General features: G+C 54.4%; 1 protein-coding gene across 1 annotated transcript; it reads right to left on the bottom strand.

Moving 5' to 3' along the window:
• Window positions 1-831: 831 nt before the first annotated feature.
• On the bottom strand, window positions 832-3,499 carry ARSA (arylsulfatase A). The gene is made up of 8 exons (XM_049771484.1): window positions 3,006-3,499; window positions 2,684-2,924; window positions 2,379-2,597; window positions 2,082-2,251; window positions 1,839-1,963; window positions 1,626-1,753; window positions 1,341-1,443; window positions 832-1,208 (listed from the first exon to the last, which is right to left on the bottom strand). Exons 1-8 carry the CDS (start codon window positions 3,221-3,223, stop codon window positions 889-891), a joined length of 1,524 nt encoding a protein of 507 aa, XP_049627441.1. The 5' UTR covers window positions 3,224-3,499; the 3' UTR covers window positions 832-888.
• Window positions 3,500-19,406: the final 15,907 nt, after the last annotated feature.

Raw genomic sequence — 19,406 nt, 5'->3', positions numbered from 1 at the left:
GGGCAAGCCCCTTGGGGAGATATGGACACACCCAGCGATGCTCAGGCTTACTTCCCGCTTTGAACTCAAGAATCACTCTTGGGAGAGATAGCACAGTGGTAGGGCATTTGCCTTGCATGCGGCCGACCTGGGAGTTCGAATCCTAACATTCCATATGGCTCCCCAGCCTGCCAGGGGGGATTTCTGAGCATAGAGCCAGGAGTAACCCCTGAGTGCCACTGGTGTGGCCCAGAAACCAATCGATCAATCAATCAAGTTAAAAAATAATTACTCTGACCCTCTAGGATGCCAGGAGTGAAACCCAGGTGGACTGTGCGCAATGTGCCATTGCTCCGTCCGGGATAAATTCTGATGGCCTCTCCAGACCCAGTGTGTTCTGTGCAAAGGTGCGAGAGCACAGGAAGAGCATGCAGACAGGGATCCCTGGCCAGGTGTGCCCAGGGGAACTTCAGCCCCCACTCACCTGGAGAGAGTCTGGTTCAGGTCCTGCCTCCCCAAAGCTGCTTCCAAGGCACCTGCTCACCTCAGCTCCAACCCTCTTCCTGTCCCACCCAGGAGAGTTGCTGGTGGGAACAGGCTCCATAGGTAGTTTTTGTTTTTTGGGCGGGCCACACCCGGTGACGCTTAAGGGCCACTCCTGGCTCTGCGCTCAGAAATTGTTCCTGGCTTGGGGGACCCATATGGGACACCGGGAATCGAACCATCTTGGATCAGCTGCATGCAAGGCAAACGCCCTACCACTGCGCTATCACTCCGGCCCCAGGCCCCATAGGTAGTGTAGGGTCTGGCCCAGCTCTGGGTTTGCCCAGACTAGATGAAAGAGCACAGGAGAAGTGTTAGCTGGTGTTATTGGTTCTCAGGCATGCCCCCCTCCTTCCCCTGGGGCCTTCAGTGCGGGTACTCTGGGCAGTGGCAGCAGGTGGGCCGTGGGCTACAGCTGGGCTGACAGCAGATCTGCAGTGAGGGGTCCTGTCCTTGGTTCATCTGGCTGGGCCCGAAGACCACAGAAGCATCGAACTGGGCCTTGAGCAGCTCCAGTTGCTTCAGTGCCTGGAGCACCTTTGGAGACACGCTCGAGATCCTCTCCAGAAGATTGTAGCTCTCACCCGGGTCCTCAGACAGGTCAAAGAGTAGCGGTGGCTCGTGGGCCGTCAGGATGTTTGTAGCATGGCAAGCGGGGTCCGCTGTGGTGTCGCTGTGGATGGAGCCTGGGGGAGGGGTGGGGAAGGGGGACAGGGCAGTGGTCTGTGCACAGGGCCCAGGAGGGTGGAGGGTGAGGGGCGCTGGGCTGGGCGCTGATGAGGGCTGTGGGTGTACCTATTTGAGACCCTGAGACCCACCCTGGGTGAAGAAGTGAGCCTTGTACTTCCCATGCCGCACTGCAAACACTCCGCGGACCATGTCTGGGGAAGGCGAGTAGAAGAAGAGAGACTGCCGCTGGGACTGGGGGACAGGTGGGGACAGTGTCACATGCAGCTGCTTTCCCTCCACCTGCCCCAGGGCTCCTCCCCTTGCAGCTGCTCCAAGATTCAGCCCCTCACACCTGCCCCAGAGGCCACCATAAGCAGCAGGGTGGGAGTGCTGTGGCTCAGGTCTGTCGGGCGAGGGGCTGCCCAGTGCCTCACCTTGCCTGTGCCCAGCAGCACAGGGCTGAGATCAAAGCCATCCAAGGTGGTGTTGGGCAGCGGGGTCTTGGTCAGGGCTGCCAGGGTGGGAAGCAGGTCCATGGTGCTGGCCAGCTCGTGGGTCACACCTGAGGAGGCGCCTTGCCGTCACCCCACCAGTCACCGGCTCGGGAGGGGCTCAGGGGAGGAGGAGACCTGGGTGTGAGCACTGACCCGGAGTGATGTGGCCTGGCCAGGAGAACAGGGCGGGCTGTCGGAGGCCCCCTTCAAACGTGGTTCCCTTCCCACAGCGCAGGAGGCCAGAGCTGCCGCCGCGGGACATGCGCAGGGTCTCAGGTCTGGGGTACATGGGCAGGGTCAGCCATCGAGCAGGCACCCAGCCCTGCCCACTCCCGATGGGCCCGTGTTTCCAGGACGGGGGCCTGGAAGGAGCGGGCGGCAGTGGCCTGAGCGCACCCGTTGTCTGCTGTGAAGATGACCAGCGTGTCCTGCAGCATCCCCAGGTCCCCCACGGTTGTCATCAGGGCCCCCACCGCTGCATCCAGCTCCATCAGCGAGTCTCCGAAAGGTCCCCGGCTGGAGCGGCCCCCAAAGGCCTGGTTGCTGAACTGAGGGTAGTGGGTGTGCTGGGGGCAGAGAGCGGAGTCAGCGGGGGTGGGGCGGGGCAGGGCAGGTGTGTGTGCACGGTCACACGTGTACGTGCGTTTGCATGTGTTCACGTGCACGGGGCGACTGGGGGTGTGGGGCCCTCACATGCGATGCGAAGTACAAGAAGAAAGGGCGGCCCCTGCGCTTGGCATCCTTCATGAGTTCTCGGGCGAAGGCCACGTAGCGGGCTTCCAGGCTGGGCAGCCAGGGCGGCTGTGCCACTACTGACAGGTTGGCCATCAGTGGGATGGGCACGAGGCCTTGGTCACAGGTGCCCTCACAGGTGGTGTTCGGTGGGAAGCAGACAAGGTTTTGGCAAGGGCCCTGGGGGTGCAGGGGTGGGCTCAGCGGCTGGGCAGGCAGTGGGGGGCTGGGGGGGCTGGGCGGAAGGAGGCAACAGGTGCTCCTACCTGGTCGTGGGAGTAGGGGATGCCCAAGAAGCGGTGGAAGCCCTGGTTGGGCGGCAGAAAGGCCCCCTTAGGGCCCACCCCAAGGTGCCACTTTCCAGCCATGCCTGTGAGGTACCCCCGGCTGGCCAGCATCTCTGCCAGGGTCACTTCCTTCAGGGGCAGGCCTCCCCGTGAGCCGGGCTCCAGGACTCCGGGGTACAAGCCCACACGCACCGGGAGCCGGCCGGTCAGCAGGGCGGCGCTGCAGAGGAACGCGCGGAGGGAGGGTGGGTGGAGGCTGAGCCCCCCAGCCCTGACCCGGAACCCCTGGGCACCCACTTACCGGGATGGTGTGCAGAGAGACACGGGCACGTAGAAGTCGGTGAAGCGCAGCCCGCCCGCCGCCAGCTGGTCCAGGTTGGGCGTGGTGGAACTGGGGTGCCCATAGGCGCCCAGGTCTCCGTAGCCCAAGTCGTCGGCGAAGATAAGCAGGATGTTGGGGGGCAGAGCGGCCGCCAAGCTGGCGGCCCCCGCCAGCGCCAGCAGACACAGGGCGTCCATGGCGGGCTCCGGACCCACAGACGCCCCGCGGGGGACCCCCTGGCACTTCCTGCCCTTCCCCGGGAGCCCTCGGCCCGGTCTCCGTCGTCCCCTTTGGGATCCAGGCGCTTCCCCTACGCGTGGGGCCCTGGCAGGCGCTCGGGGGTCCAAGGCGCAGCCGAGGGCAGCGGCGGCGACGCGGGGCAAGGCAGGGCCGAGCCCTGCGGGTCACCGGGAGGCGGTGCGGGCCGGGCGAGGCGGAGCTGTGTGGGCCCAGCCGGCAGCGGAGGCCCGAGGCTTCCGCGTCCCGCTCCGCCCCGGCCCCGTGACAGCGCGCGCGGCTGGGCGGGGCGGGCAGGGCTGGGACGGGTCGGGGAGGGCGACTTCTACGGAGGCCCCGGCGGCCAGGCCGGGGCGCGGGGTGCGCGCGGGATGCGGGCGAGTTCGCGCTGCGAGCCCCAAGGCAGTTGGTGCCCAGGTCGCGGGCGCGCGGGGAGTGGGCCCTGGCACGGGAGAGGCGCACAGGGCCTGCCCGCTGAGGCCGAGCTGCTGGCGCGAACCTGGGACAGGGGTAGATAGGCCTGACCTGCCTGCCGCTCTTCTGGGCTCCCGGACTCTCCTGGACAGCCCATTCCTGGCGCCTTCCTTCTTCCCTGCGGCTGCGGGCTGGGGCGTGTGGGCTGGTGTTGCGTGCTTACCTGCGGTTGTGCCGTGTGTCACTTCGTATACTGTGTGCCCTGTGTGCGCCATGCACGCCACCTAACTGTGTGCTGCAGGTGCGCTGTGCGTCTGTGTCTGGCCTGACAGTCATCTGAAAGGAGGTGCCTGGGTCCAGGCTCCAGACCCGAAGAGCACTGGGCCAACAATGCCATCCTTCAGAATTCGTGGTGTGGTGCGGCAGCCTCGCTCCTGAGTCAGGTGTCTGCCACTAAGCCTTGTGCCCGACATCAGTAGCCTTTCGGGTCCCTGGTTCATGGTATCCAAGTAAGGGAAGACACCCCAGAAAGCAGGAAGGGCATCTTCTGAAGTGGGTGCTTGCAGGAAGAGCAGTGGGAGGCCCTGAGTGGGAAGGGCGTCTGCGACTCCAAACCTGCAGGAAGGGGAGAGGGTTTGCCTCGGATGGGCCTGGGCACTTGTGTGGGCACTGAGGGGAATGAATGCTGCGGCATCATGTTGGAGAGCAGCATGGCCCCCTGCACCCTGAGATGGGCTGGCGGCGGGCCCTGTGGCTTTGCGGAACCAACACCGGGGACATGGCTTTGTCGTGACCTTCCCGCGTGTGATGGGACCGCACGGGAGCAGCTGTGCTGCGGGGACAAACTTTTCCATGGCCCAGAAACCTTTGAACCTGTAATTGGAGCTCTCACAGCTGGTCGGTGCTGTGAATCGGACTTTTAAAGCTCTTCACCAAAGCACTCTCTTTACTGTGGACGCCGGCTAGGGAGTTCTGCCGCCAGAGGACTGAGAGGACTAGCCTCGTTCTCAGGAAGAGCCTGCAGCCAGGCGGCTCTGCGGCCCCTGCAGTTTCTGGGGCCCGGGGCAGGCACGTGCACAGGGCCGCTGAGCGCCCAGCCCTGAGCAGGTGGGAGCTGGGCTGCCAGCTCTTCTTGTTCAAAGCCCAATCTCTGCAGGAGGCAGTCTTTTCCGAGCTGTGAGTTTTTTTTGGCTCTGCTGTGGCGTGGGCAGGGGAGTCAGCTTGGGACAGAGCCCTGGTGGGGGGTGGCCTACCAGGGTCAGGAAGCAGCCTGGATACCTGGGACGTGGCTAATCTGGGACGAACACCCACGCTGAGGTGGTTTCAGCACCTAGGACGGGGGCCAGAGAAGTCTGCACAAGGGCTGGCTGCCTGGGTGGGGTGGGGGTGGGGTTGGTGTGGGCTGCTTCAGTGGAAACAGGCCACCAGCTAGGAGAGGTGCCACACGCGCTCCTGTGGGGCCCAGGACCCCCGAAGGGCTCCCTGCCCAGGTATGCTCCATCCACCGTCCATCTTCCCTGCTCCTATGCCCACCTGTCCAGGTGGTCTCCATGCACTTGATCCCAATTCCAGGGGTCATGTGCAGAACTTCACAGAGGAGAGAGGCCAATGGACCAGGGTCCTTTGCTTGACCAAGTTTGACTCAGACTCTGGAACCTTCCCCCAGGTCCCTCTGGTTGTGAAAACCCATTTTGACAGCCTCAGTACTGAAAGGAGAGGAAGTGATAGCATGATAGCCCTCAGGAACAATCTTGCAAACCACAGAGTCTAAAAGGTGGGGGAAGAGGGGCATGGAGGTAAGGTGTTTGCTTTGCATGCAGAGGAATAGTGGTTCGAATCTCAGCATCCCATATGGTACCTGAGCTTGCCAGGAGCGATTTCTGAGCATAGAGCCAGGAGTTACCCTGAGCGCCTCAGGGTGTGACGCCCCCAAAAATAAAAGTGGGGGAGGAAGTATGTCTGAGAAAGAGAGAGAGAGAGAAGAGAGAGAGAGAGAAGAGAGAGAGAAGAGAGAGAGAAGAGAGAGAGAGAGAGAGAGAGAGAGAGAGAGAGAGAGAGAGAGAGAGAGAGAGAGAGAGAGAGAGAGAGAATGTAGGCCCCACAGGCAGTAGGGGAGGGCGGGAGAGGGAAACTGGGGACTTTAGTAGCAGGAAATGTGTGCTGGTGACAGGTGTTGGACACTGCATGACTGAAACTCAATCATGAGTAACTGTATCTAGGAAAAAACCAACTGCATTATGAACAACCTTGTAACTACTGTTTGTTTTGTTTCTTTCTTTGGGCCACATCCAGTGACGCTCAAGGGTTACTCCTGGCTGTGCACTCAGAAATCGCTTCTGGCTTGGGGACCATATGGGACGCTGGAGGATCGAACCACGGTCTGTCCTAGGCTATCATGGACAAGGCAGATTCCTTACCACTTGCCCCACTGCTCCTGCCCCTACATTGTTTGAATAATCAAAAAAAGAAATAGTCAGTGGGGACTGGAGAGATAGCACAGAGGTAGGGCATTTGCATTGCATGCAGCCAATTCAGGATGAACAGTGGTTTCAATCTCCGCATCCCATATGATCCCCTGTGCCTGCCAGGAGTGACTTCTGAGCAGAGAGCCAGGAGTAACCCCTGAGTGCAGCCAGGTGTGACCCAAAAACAAACAAACAAAACAACAACAACAACAACAAAAAAATGGTCAGAGTGGTTGTCACTAGGTTTGGGGAGGAGGGGTCCCCAGTGAGGTGGGCTGAGCTCAGGGCACTCACTCTCCATCTGTGACAGCCCCTGGCGCCAATGTCTTCCTGTACCTGCTCTGCCACCCTTATTGGGCCTTGTTTCTCATGCCATGTGGGGTGCCAGGCTCTGTACCCACCCCCTAGAAGGCCCTGTTGCTTCTGCTGTTACTAGAGCTATTCCAATCTTTCTCATGGCCAAGTTTCCTCATGGCAAGGTGGCATGTGGCATCTTGGAGTCTGGACTCCCTAAAGCAGTGCTCCTGAGAAAGTGGATCTCACCATCTTACAGGTTGCCATGAAGATCTGTGTGATCTCTCATGAGGTGCTGCCCGTGGCTGGGGAGAGAGGATTCTTGCCTTGCATGCAGCCAACATGGGTTCTATCCCTGGAATTCATACAGTCCCAGGAACCCTGCCAGGAGTGATCCCTGAGCACAGAGCCAGGAGGGAATCCTGAGTACTGTCTAGTGTAAAGATATTTCGAAGATAAAATAAAACAAAAAATGGCTGACTTGGGGCTGGAGAGAGAGCACAGCAGTAGGGCATTTGCCTTGCATGCAGCCAACTCAGAACAGATGGTGGTTCAAATGCTGGCATCCCGTATGGTCCCCTATGCCTGCCAGGAGCGACTTCTAAGTGCAGAGCTAGGAGTAGCCCCTGAGCGCCACTGGGTGTGACCCTCCCAAAAAATGCTCTCTTGAGGGTTCTCATAACACCCACTGGCATGGTGCAATGACCAGGAGCAACCCTCGAAAGGGGTGAGAGCTAGAGCCAAGGACAGAGACTCGGGGCCAGAGCAGGGGTACATCAGTAGGGTGTTTGCCTTGCACATGGCTGATCTAGGATGGACCCCGGCATCCCATATGGCCCCCCAAGCCAGGAGCGATTTCTGAGTGCACAGCTAGGGGTAACCCCTGAGCGTCACTGGGTGTGGCCCCCCCCAAAACAAAACAAAACAAAAAAATGGACAAAGGCTCATCCAGGAAAGGGTGTCCAGGTGGGTGTCCTGGGCGCAAGGCTCAGGCTGAGGCCGGGACGACAGCAGATGAGGGACCAGGACTGCTTCGTTTCAGAATCCAGACCTCACACTGGCTCAGCTGGCATCTCTGTCCCTCACTTGTCTCGTTCTCAGTCCAAGCACCCTCCCTCTCTCCCCTTTGTGCTCACTGTTCCTTTAGTGTCTGTGGTGGGAGGAGAAAGGAATTCCCCTAGAAGGGACATGTCTCAGTTGTATAAGGCTGGAAGCTAGCCCGAGCCAGCGTTATTCTCAGTCACATTCTGGGCCAGGGGGTCGAACACCTGCCAGGCATGTGCTCCGCCCTGGAACCACAACCTGACCCAAGTTTCCCCCATCGCTGCTACATTGTCAGTGTCTGCAGCTGCTGGATGGGGCTGCCAGGGCCCAAGACATCAGGGCTGGGAGACAACAGGTGAGGGTGGGAGATAGAGCATCAGGCAGGTGAGGCTCAGGCTGGGCAAGGGAAGCTCCAGTAACACCTCAGATAATCCTTGGGGCGGACAAGAGAACTTTCAGGAACCATCCCTGAATAGAGCATGCAGCAAGATAAACACCCAAGTAGGTGTTTATCTTCTTCACAAAGTATCTACTTCACAAAGTAGGTGAAGAAAGGACATTGGTGCCAGTGGGATGTCTGTGGGTGTCTGCTCAGACATGTGCCTCTCTGCCCGGCCAGCAGGTGGCAGTCGTTCTGTCCCACTGCTTCCAAGCTCAGCAAGACCATCTTCAAGAGCAGACAGGATATGGGGTCCCAGGCTGGACTCTGTGCAAGGCAAGCAGTGGTGCTCCAGTGGTGCAGGTCAGGCCGTGGGTGAAAGGACCCGTCATACTCAGGTCCACAGGCTGGGGCAAGCAGGGACTATGGGCAGGCCCAGGTTGATACAGTGGAGAACTGTCCGGGGTGGCTGTTGGCAGAGGTGCTGCAGCAACACGGCTCAGCACTCACCGAGCATGGGGGAATTTCTCAAACTCCACCCGAAGCAGCAAAGAGGAAGAGAAACAAGAGTAGGGATCAGTGTTGTTCACGATGATCCTGAACTAAGCACAGTTTCTGGACCTGTGACTGCCGGTCGAAGTGATGTCGAGCCTGTATGGTAACGACAGTTGGTCTGGAGGGCAGAAGGGAGGCAGAAGCAGGTGCCAGGCTAGTCTTACCAGCTTACCATCCAAGACAGAAGCAGTGCTCATTGCCAGGGGAGATGGGGGCAGCGAAGAGAACCCCCACCCTCTGGAAAGAGGCCTAGCTGACTCACAGCACTGTACACCCAATTCCTGGATGTGAGTCACCGTGGGTCCAGGGCCCTGCACAAACAGCTGGGCACGCTGAGTCCCCTGTTGCCCACCCCATGGGGAGGAGCACTCAAGTGCTCCGAGTGCCGCCACTGCAGGCTAACCCCACTCTCAGGCCATCAGACCACCATGGCTAACCAGAGGGGCTCAGTGAGGCCACTGGGTAGGCCACTGGACAGGCCAGAGGCGGCCTGGGTGTGTCCCCCATTCATGTTAGTCTCTAGTTCTCAAGCATGAGGTTGAGCAGGTGCACGGGGCAGCAGGCCAGGGAAGCCCAGAGCTCCCCCCATCAGCCGCAGCTTATTTGTTTTGTTTTGTTTTGTTTATGGACCACACCCAGTGGCACTCAGGAGTTACTCCTGGCTCTGTGCTCAGAAATCGTTCCTGGTAGGTTTGGGGGACCATATGGGCTGCCGGGGATCAAACCTGTGTCCGTTCTGGGTCAGCTGGGTGCAAGGCCAATGCCCTGCTACTGTGCTACCACTCCAGCTCCAGGGAGCAGCAGCTTTTATCAAGCCCAAATCTCTGTGACTTAACAGAATAGCATTGATTTCTTACTTACAGAAAAGCCAGCTTACAAAATGGACAGGGGTGTTCTCTGTTCCCTGTGGTGCTCCAGGGACCCAGACAAACAGAAACAGAAATGTTGTATTTTCAGCCAGAGTTACTCTGGATACCCACAGGCAGGGAGCAGAAAACAGGAGAGGGGAGGAGAGGGTGAGAGAGAGAGAGAGAGAGAGAGAGAGAGAGAGAGAGAGAGAGAGAGAGAGAGAGAGAGAGAGAGAGAGAGAGAGAGAAGTAGAATGCCTGTTCTGAAGACAGGGAAAGGGGGAACATTGGTGGTAAGAAAGTGACCTTGGGGCCGGGCGGTGGCGCTCGAGGTAAGGTGCCTGCCTTACCTGCGCTAGCCTAGGAGACGGACCGCGGTTCGATCCCCCGGCGTCCCATATGGTCCCCCAAGCCAGGAGCGACTTCTGAGCGCATAGCCAGGAGTAACCCCTGAGCGTCACCGGGTGTGGCCCAAAAAAAAAAAAAAAAAAAAAAAAAAAAAAAAAAAAAAAAAGAAAGTGACCTTGGTGAAGGTTTCATTTGATGACTGAAACCTAACTATGAACATTTTTGTAATCATGGTGCTTAAATAAATAAGTTATTATTAAAATAAAAGAAATCCTGCCAATTGTAATAACAAACAAGCAAACAAACAAAAAACAAGGGCTCAGAGGGAAAATGCAGAGGTGACCAAAGCCTATACCTCACTCCAGAGCAATCAGCCTCAGATGCCAAAACAGGTCCTCATGCAGAAGGAGTTGGTTCAACACTGGGATGCCAACTTTCGGACCCCAAGTTTCTCATCTCTCTAAATGGCTCCCTGGAAGTTGATTCTTGGAGGCTGTGGGGGTCAGTGTTTCTAGAAGCTCCTATGACGCAGGACCTACATGCTCTCAATCAGCTCTTCTCAAGACTTGGCAGGCACTAATCCATGATGGAGTCACAGTTCTCAGGCCAGAGAGACAGCTTGGTTATCAGAGCACGTACGTTGCAGCAGGAATCCCGGGCTCAACTCCAGATGCCACCTGCTTCCCTGAGCACTGCCAGTAGAGCTGGGAGTGATCCCAAGCACTGCAGGGACAGCTCCAAACAACTAAACCAATAACCAAACCACTATGTACGCAAAGCAGCCAACACTTGGGTCAGGAATGTACATCTATATCCTCGCACTTACAGCCTATGTGATGGGAGTGACTTGGCAGGGAAGACTCCAAGGCACAACCTGAGTGAACAGCAAACTGGGACCAAGATGCCAAAGTGCTCAGCAGAGCAGAGTGTGGCTGGCCAAGTGAAACTCATTTGATCTTGTCTTTGTTTTGTATTCACTGTTTTTTTTTTTTAGTTTTTGGGTCACACCCGGTGGTGCTCAGGGGTTACTCCTAGCTGTCTGCTCAGAAATAGCTTCTGGCAGGCATGGGGGACCATATGGGACACCGGGATTCGAACCAACCACCTTTGGTCCTGGATTGGCTGCTTGCAAGGCAAACACCGCTGTGCTATCTCTCTGGGCCCACTGTTTTTTTTTTTGTTTTTTTTTTTTTTAAGCTTTGTTTTAGTTTAATAGTGGTTCAAATCCCGGCATCCCATATGGTCCCATGCTTGCCAGGAGTGATTTCTGAGTGCAGAGCCAGGAGTAACCTCTGAGTGCTGCCGGGTGTGACCTCCCCACCCTGCCAAAAAATAGTGAACTTATAAGTATGCATTCAACTAAATCAGTAGCAAGATTGTTCCATAAAGCAAGGTCTTAACATATCCACAAGTTAGTCACTTCTATTGCTTTATATAGCATATTTTACCAGAAAAAATAGGTCAAAAATTAAATATATTATATTGCTATTTCTTCTTCTTTTTTGTATTCATTGCTTTTAAATGTTTTTTTTTTTTTTTTGGTTTTTGGGCCACATCCTATGATGCTCAGGGGTTACTTAGAAATCACTCCTAGAGGCCGGAGAGATAGCACAGTGGTGTTTGCCTTGCAAGAAGCCGACCCAGGGCCTAAGGTGGTTAGTTTGAATCCCAGCGTCCCATATGGTCCCCCGTGCCTGCCAGGAGCTATTTCTGAGCAGATAGCCAGGAGTAACCCCTGAGCGCAGCTGGGTGTGGCCCAAAAACCAAATAAAATAAAATAAAAATAGAAATCGCTCCTAGCTTGGGGGACCATATGGTACACCGGGGGATTGAACCACGGTCCATCCTAGGTTAGCATGTGCAAGGCAAACGCCTTACTGCTTGTGCCACTACTCCAGCCCCTGGTTTTAATATTTTTAATTAGTTGATTTTAGGGGGTTTACAATGCTATTATAATTTTTATGGACATAATTTCAACATAACTCATCATCACGCATCCTTCTCACCCCTCCAACTTAATACTCAACTACGTGGTTAGTTATGTTGCCTTTGGAGCTTCACTGTTACCTCCCTCTGTGTCCCCCCCCCCCATGAAATGTCACTTTGTACCATTGATCATGTCATTACTCCTGTGTCATACAAACAGAACTGGCTCAGAATGCAGCATGTCCTTCTGTGTGTTTGCCTTTATGAGCTTTCTGCCCAGAGGAGAGTCATGAAATGCATGTGGCTGAATCAGAAACTCCAGAATACAACCTAAAACTCTCTATGAATGTGTGGACATGCTGACAGGTACAAGCAGCATCTTCTGAAAGGTCAGGAGGAGGCAAGTGCTTTCCTCAGACACACAAGGAAGTGGAGCCTGAAGTGACAAGTTCGAATGGCACCCTGGGGCCCCTCGAACAAAACTCCAGGAACTCAGAACTCTGATTGCAGGGTGGGGCCATGTACCCTGAAAGCTGGAATATAGGGATCAGGGGAGATATCTCCCAGGACTGAATGAGGCATTCAGTTCTCCAGCACCATGTGCCCCCTCAAAAGAACTGAGGATCGAATCTGAGTTTGAGTCAAGATCTACTGTCTCAGGGAAAGGCCAACAAGCCCAGGAGGGGAAATCTGCTTTATGGGAAAGGATAAAGCAGAGTTGATAGATTCTGTAGCCACCTCACCACCTGGGGAAAGCAGTCTCCCTTCAGAATTCACAGCATCGACTTCCCTTCAAATGGTGTGAGTTTAAATATATACTATCTGGGCGGTTTGGAATGAAATTCAAGTGGTTGTAGGTGGCAGCATGAGTGCCCAGCAGGAGCCAATGCAAATCATCTGATGCTGGCAGGGGAAATCCAGTCTCAACTTAGTCATTCCAGGGCCCTAGAGAATGGATCAGCCAGACACAGACCCCGTCTAAATCCACCAAATGTGCGAGTGAGCATGCCAACATATTCGTAGAGACAAAAGGTGCAGTTGGAGGGGCCAGAGAAACCACAGTGGAAAGGCACTGCACTGGCTTGCATGCGATGGCCAGGTTTCGAACCCTGGCACCCTATATCACCACCTACACATCACTAGGCCTGATCCCTGAGCACAGTGTTAGAGGCAGCTCTGAACACCACTGGGTGTTGCCCCCCCCAAATGCAGTTGGAGACCTGAACAATGAATCAGAAATTACCAGAAAGGATTAGGAAAGAGAAGAAAGGAAAAAGATATGCTGAATTTGAAAAGGAGCACGTCATAACCAAAGGAATGAAGACATGCCAATTATGCTGAATGATATGGGTTTGCAGAGTCCCATCACTTCCAGCACTTATGCTTTTAAAGCCTTTCACTCTAGGCCACACTCACAAAATGGTCTGGTGGCCTCCCTGTGCTTCCTCTACCAGTTTTGGGGTTTGAACTCTCTCCTCTGCATATCCCCAGAACCCTAAAGTTAAGGAATGAACATAAAAGCAGCCTCACATCCTCTCTGCAGACACAAGTCCCACATAAAATCAGGTCACAGAAACACCATCAGAAGTGAGTCTGCAGCAAAGAACAGGGTAGGAAGCCCTTCATAATACCTACAGCAGAACTGTCAACTTGAAACTAAAGAAAAAATATTTTTAAAACAAAGCCAAAGGAGAGGGGCTGGAGAGACAGCATGGAGGTAGGGCATTTGCCTTGCATGCAGAAGGACAGTGGTTCAAATCTCGGCATCCCATATGGTCCCCCGAGCCTGCCAGGAGCGATTTCTGAGCATAGAGCAAGGAGTAACGCCCAAGCACTGCCTGGTGAGACCCCCCCCCCAAAAAAAATAAAGCTTAACTGCATAAAAACTGCATAAAGCTAGATGATAAAAATGAATTTAAACTTAATATCATTGGTTACAATAGACACAACACTAACCGTTGGACATAATTAGATTGAATTTACTTTCTGGGCCAGCTAACATGGCTATTTACTTAGCTCACATAAGAATATATATAACAGGGGCTGGAGAGATAGCACAGCGGGCGTTTGTCTTGCAAGCAGCCGATCCAGGACCTCAGGTGGATGGTTTGAATCCTGGCGTCCCATATGGTCCCCCGTTACTGCCAGGAGCTATTTCTGAGCACAGAGCCAGGAGTAAACCCTGAGCACCCCCAAGTGTGGCCCAAAAATAATAAAAAAAAAAAAAGTGTCTGCCTTGCAAGCGCTAGCCAGGATACCCCCCCCCCCCCATCCCATATGGTCCTTCCAAGCCAGGGGCAATTTCTGAGTGCTTATCCAGGAGTAACCCCTGAGCATCAAATGGGTGTGGCCAGAAAAAAAAGGAATATATATATAACAAGGGCCAGAGAGATATCACAGTGGTAGGGCGTTTGCCTTGCATTTGGCCAGCCCAGGAGGGACCCATTTTGATTCCCAGAGTCCCACATGGCACCCCAGTCTGCCAGGGATGATTTCTGAGTGCAGAGCCAAGAGTGACCCCTGAGGGGCCGGAGAGATAGAATGGAGGTAAGCATTTGCCTTTCATGCAAAAGGACAATGGTTCGAATCCCAGCATCCCATATGGTCCCTGAGCCTGCCAGGAGCCATTTCTGAGCGTAGAGTCAGAAGGAACCCCTGAGTGTGGCTGGGTGTGACCCAAAAAGCCAAAAAAAAAAGTGACCCCAGAGCACTGCTGGGTGTGGCCCAAAAACCAATCAATCGATAAAGTTAAAAAAAAAAAGAATATATATAACATAAAGCTGGAGCAATAGCACAGTAGGTAGTGCACTTGCCTTGCACATGACCAACCTGGGTAGATCCCCAGAATCTCATATTGTTCCCTGAGGGCAAAGCCAGGAGTAACCTTTGAGCACAGCCAGTTGTGCCCCTGCCAAAAAAAAAAAATTACGTAACACATAAATAGGCTAAAAGAAAAACAAAGAAAAGATAGATCAGTATGCACACATAAATACGGTAGCTGTTTTAATGACTAGAAAGAGAATAAATATAATAAGAAATAAAAACAAGGGGCCGGGAAGGTGGCGCTAGAGGTAAGGTGTCTGCCTTGCAAGCGCTAGCGTAGGACAGACTGCAGTTTGATACCCTGGCGTCCCATACGACCCCCCCCCCCAAGCCAGGAGCGATTTCTGAGCGCATAGCCAGGAGTAACCCCTGAGCGTCAAACGGGTGTGGCCCAAAACCCTCCCCCCCAAAAAAAAGAAAAAAAAAATAAAAACAAGAGGAAAAGCATTAGGGATAAAGAAATGTACTATGTAATGATAAAAGGAATAATTTATCAGGAAGCTATAATTCTTTTTTTTTGGGGGGGGGGGCACACCCGGCAGTGCTCAGGGGTTACTCCTGGCTGTCTGCTCAGAAATAGCTCCTGGCAGGCACGGGGGACCATATGGGACACCAGGATTCGAACCAACCACCTTTGGTCCTGGATCGGCTGCTTGTAAGGCAAACGCTGCGGTGCTATCTCTCCAGGCCCAGGAAGCTATAATTCTAAACCTGATAGCACTTAATAACAAAGGTACATAATACATAAAACCTAACTTGGTAAATTGGAGACTTTAGAGACTAATTAAACCAAGTCCAAAGCTTCTAAGTTTGCTCTTTTTGTCTTTAGGAGCTCAATCAGTATTATCTAGATCACCTCCCGAGTCCAGCAGCACAATGGAAAGCCAGAAACTTCGGTCAAATCAACCCAAGATGAGCGTCTCGCTCAAGGCCATTGCTCACTTCTTGGAAACTGTGGCCTGGGCTGGGGAGACTGTGAGTCTGCTGTATGTTTTTGTTTGTTTTGGGGCCACACCTGGCAATGCACTGGGGTTACTTCCGGCTCTGTGCTCAGGAGTCATTCCTGAGGACTCGAGGGACCGCAAGGGCTTGAACCTAGATCAGCTGCCTGGAAGGCAAACACAGTACCAGCTGTGTGTGGCTCACCTGAGTTCTTGGGGCACTACAGCCCCAAGTCACGAAGTATTCTGGTGGACCCCAGAGCATCAGCACAAGCACAAGCACAGCTTTTCTTTTCTTTTTTTTTCTTTTTTTTTTTTTTTTTTTTGGTTTTTAGGTCACACCTAAAAACTCGGGGGTTACTCCTGGCTGTCTGCTCAGAAATAGCTCCTGGCAGGCACAGGGGACCCTATGGGACACCGGGATTCGAACCAACCACCTTTGGTCTGGATCGGCTGCTTGCCAAGGCAAACACCGCTGTGCTATCTCTCCGGGCCCACAGCTTTTCTATGTGAAACAAGAGGGTGGGTTCTCAAAAGAGTGTTTCTTTCAGCGTCCCTAGAATTTCTTCTTCTCTTCAAGGTCACAAAGAAACTAGACTGAATAAAGTACTTTTCAGAACTTGACATATGTATTTGAAAATTTAAATGGGGGGCCAGCGAGATAGCACAGTGGTAGGGCATTTGTCTTGCATGCGGCTGACCCGGGAGGGACCCGGTTCGATTCCCGGCATTCCCTATGGGCCCCCAGCCTGCCAGGAGGATTTCTGAGTGCAGAGCCAGGAGTAGCACCTGAACACCACTGGGTGTGGCCCCCCAAAACAATCAATCAATCAATCAAGTTTAAAAAATTAAATAGGGGCAGGGCAGAAAAAAATCAAATAGGAACAACTTCCCCCCAACTCCTAAATAAAACATATATAATCGATATTAGGAGACAAGAAGGAGGTAAGACATTTAAACTTCTCAGTACTTCTCAGTACCACTTAACTACAGTGGTACTTGGACCTTTACAGTCTGAAATGCTCTATCAGAAAAGAGAAAGACAGCCACCACTGGGAGCAACCCCTGAGTACAGAGTCTGAAGTGGGCCTTGAGGACCATTGGGTGTGGCCCAAGAACCAAAATACAAAATTAAAAGAGAGGGGTTCAAGCCACAGCACTGTGGGTAGAGGATTTGCTTTGCACTTGACCTTCCCAGATTCGATCCCCGGCATCCCATATGGTCTACTGAGCCTGCCAGGAGCGATTCCTGAGCTCAGAGCCAGGAGGAACTCCTGAGAACTGCTGGTGTGGTCCAACCTCCCAATAAATAACTAATAAATTAAAAGATAAAAGAGAAAGACCAAAGATGAATGAGATGTGTAAGCTTAAAAACTTAGAAAAAGAATAAAAATTGAGAAAGTAGAGAGAAAAGAAATAGAGACAGAATAAACAAGATGGACAATTCTTTAAAAAATTTGTATTCTAGGGCCTTGAGAGATAGCACAGCGGCGTTTGCCTTGCAAGCAGCCAATCCAGGACCAAAGGTGGTTGGTTCGAATCCTGGTGTCCCATATGGTGCCCCGTACCTGCCAGAAGCTATTTCTGAGCAGACAGCCAGGAGTAACCCCTGAGCACTGCCGGGTGTGACCCAAAAAAACTAAAAAAAAAAAAAATTTTTTTTTTGTATTCTAGGCCCAAGAGATAGTACTTCCAAGAGATAGACAGGGTACTTGCCTTGCATGTGGAAAACCAGAATTTGATCCCCTGAGCCCTTCCAGGAGTAATCCCTGAGCATGAAACCAGGAGTAAATTCTGAGCACAGCCGGATGTGCCTCTGTCCCCCAAACCAAACCAAAACCCAACCCACTATCCTCCTAGAAAAATAAAACTGCAAAAAGAAAACCAGGATTAAATAGGATGTAAACAGATTGATAAATACTAAATAAGTAGGAGTATGAAACCATCCGGAAAGAGTTCAGTGACTAAGGCACATGCCTTGTTTATTTGTGGTCCACCCAGTTTGACCCCTGGTGTCCCATGGTCCAGTCCTGTGCAGCACAGAGGCCCCCCGAGCAGAGCAGCACATCCTCAGGCCCTTGCCTTGAGCCACCAGTCCCTTTGTCTGAGTGTCTCTGGGGGGTGGGCAGGCCTCTGAGTAGTGCTGGGGAGGCCAAATGGATGCACAGAAAACATCCCTGACAGGCAACAGGGATGACACCAACGATGAGGACAGGTGCTCCGGTGTAGGAGCCCCGAGGTCAGTTCCTGGCACTGAGTATTGCTGGGTGTGGCAAAAAACAAAACCCCCAAATATAGAGCATTTGTTTCCTTATGAAAAGGATTTTCAGGGGCCGGGCGGTGGCGCTGGAGGTAAGGTGCCTGCCTTACCTGCGCTAGCCTAGGAGACGGACCGGCGATCCCATATGGTCCCCCAAGCCAGGAGCGACTTCTGAGCGCATAGCCAGGAGTAACCCCTGAGCGTTACCGGGTGTGGCCCAAAAACCAAAAAAAAAAAAAAAAAAAAAAAAAAAAGGATTTTCAGCTGCCAGAGAGATAGCACAGCAATAGGGCATTTGTCTTGCAAGCAGCAACCCAGCACGGGCAGTGGTTCGAATCCTGGCATCCCATATGATTCCCCCAAGCCCTCAAAGAGTGATTTCTGAGCACAGAGCCAGGAGTAAGTTACCCAAGTGCCACCAAGTGTGACCTAAAAAACAAACAAACAAAAACAACAAAAAGGGATTTTCACAGTTCCAGCCTCCAGCTGCTCTGGATGGTGAGAGGGCCAGGCACAGCTTTGTGCAGGCACCTGGGAGACGACGTGGAGGCTTTGCTTTATCTGCTCAGCCTTTGCGGAACTTCTGGCCATTTAGGGGCTCAAGGGAGCCACAGGAAGGCGCCTGTCCCAGTGACAAGTGGCTTCTGGGAAGGCAGGGGTGCATGGGGGAGGAGCAGATGAGAGGAAGGGGTGGAGGGTGGAGAGCAGGGCATACTTAGGGAGGGAGGAAATCGGGTCAGCAGCGGAAGGGCAGGGCAGGCCAGCAGGACACCCGCTGCCTCCCAGTTGTCTTGGAGATGAGGGTGGGGAGGGTAGCAGGGGCTCCCATATGCCCACCGAGGCTCAGCAGCCTGTGGCACTGGGGAAGTGACCTCAGCGTGCGAAGGAGGGAGGGACGCGGTCTGGCGTCCGGTGCTCCGGTGGGTGAGGCAGGTCCTCGGCCTTTGGGCCTGGAGCCAAAGGCCCCCTGTTGTCATCTGTGCAGGAGACACAGTGTGCCCGAGTGTGCGCAGGACTCTGGATTCTTTGGCTGTGGGTCTCGGATGGAGGGGAGGCAGGCAGGAGGGGCGCTGCGGGACAGGTGATCTGAAGGGTTTCTCTCTAGACACGAGGGGCCACAGACTCCGAGGATGGGCGGAAAGTTGGTGACGCACCTCAGCAGTAGTGGCAGAGCCAAGGATGAGCAGGCTGGGACCCACACACCTTGGGCCCATCCTGGGTGGGTGCCAGCCTAGATAGAGCAAGAGCTCGGAGCCGCCCGGCCAGGGCCGGGACCGTGCCAGCTGTTGGCCACCCTCAGTCAGTGTGCTTTTCTCTCACAGAACAAGGCTCGAGCTGGCTGGGTTCACCCACTGGGGATGTTGTGGGGAAGCCTCAGGGCCATCCAGGGGCCCTGAGTCTGGCTGGAGGAGCAGCCTCAGCCCTGAGAGCACCCCAGGGCTCGGGCCGGGATGTTGGAACCTGGGACAGCAGGCTGGGCAGGAAGGTGGTGGAGGTGGGAGAGGGCCGGGAAAAGCACGGGCTTCCTGTCCAGAGGGCCATGGTCGGAAGCTGGCCTAAGTCTCCACCGGTGCTTCCTGCAGATAAGGGGGCTTCCGCGGTCCCTTCCTGCACACCCCCACACCCCCTCCCATCCTGCCGGGACCCCAGGGGACCCTCGGTTCCCCGCTCAGGCCAGGGCTATGGCCTTGGAGAGCTCGGTGTGTGTGTGTGGGGTGTGGGTCTGGGCATCCTGGGGCCACACTTCCGGGCAGAGAGGGTCCGCCCAGGCCTGGGAAGAAAGCACAGGAACACGGTGTCTCTGGACAGTGCTGGACACGCGCTCGGCGGTCAGTGGGGGTCCTGG

Source organism: Suncus etruscus, chromosome 4, assembly GCF_024139225.1.
Source record: "Suncus etruscus isolate mSunEtr1 chromosome 4, mSunEtr1.pri.cur, whole genome shotgun sequence".
NCBI lineage: Eukaryota > Metazoa > Chordata > Mammalia > Eulipotyphla > Soricidae > Suncus > Suncus etruscus.
Note: the sequence above shows the minus strand (reverse complement) of the source record. Positions and strands in the feature narration are given on the sequence as shown.

What these genes read in the sequence shown, in the direction of transcription:
- ARSA (XM_049771484.1), bottom strand. Translation starts at nt 3,223, where the DNA reads ATGGACGCCCTGTGTCTGCTGGCGCTGGCGGGGGCCGCCAGCTTGGCG. An exon ending in TCTCTCTGCACACCATCCCG is followed by an intron (nt 2,925 to 3,005) that starts GTAAGTGGGTGC and finishes GTTCCTCTGCAG; the next exon opens with CGCCGCCCTGCTGACCGGCC. An exon ending in ATCTTCACAGCAGACAACGG is followed by an intron (nt 1,964 to 2,081) that starts GTGCGCTCAGGC and finishes CATGTACCCCAG; the next exon opens with ACCTGAGACCCTGCGCATGT.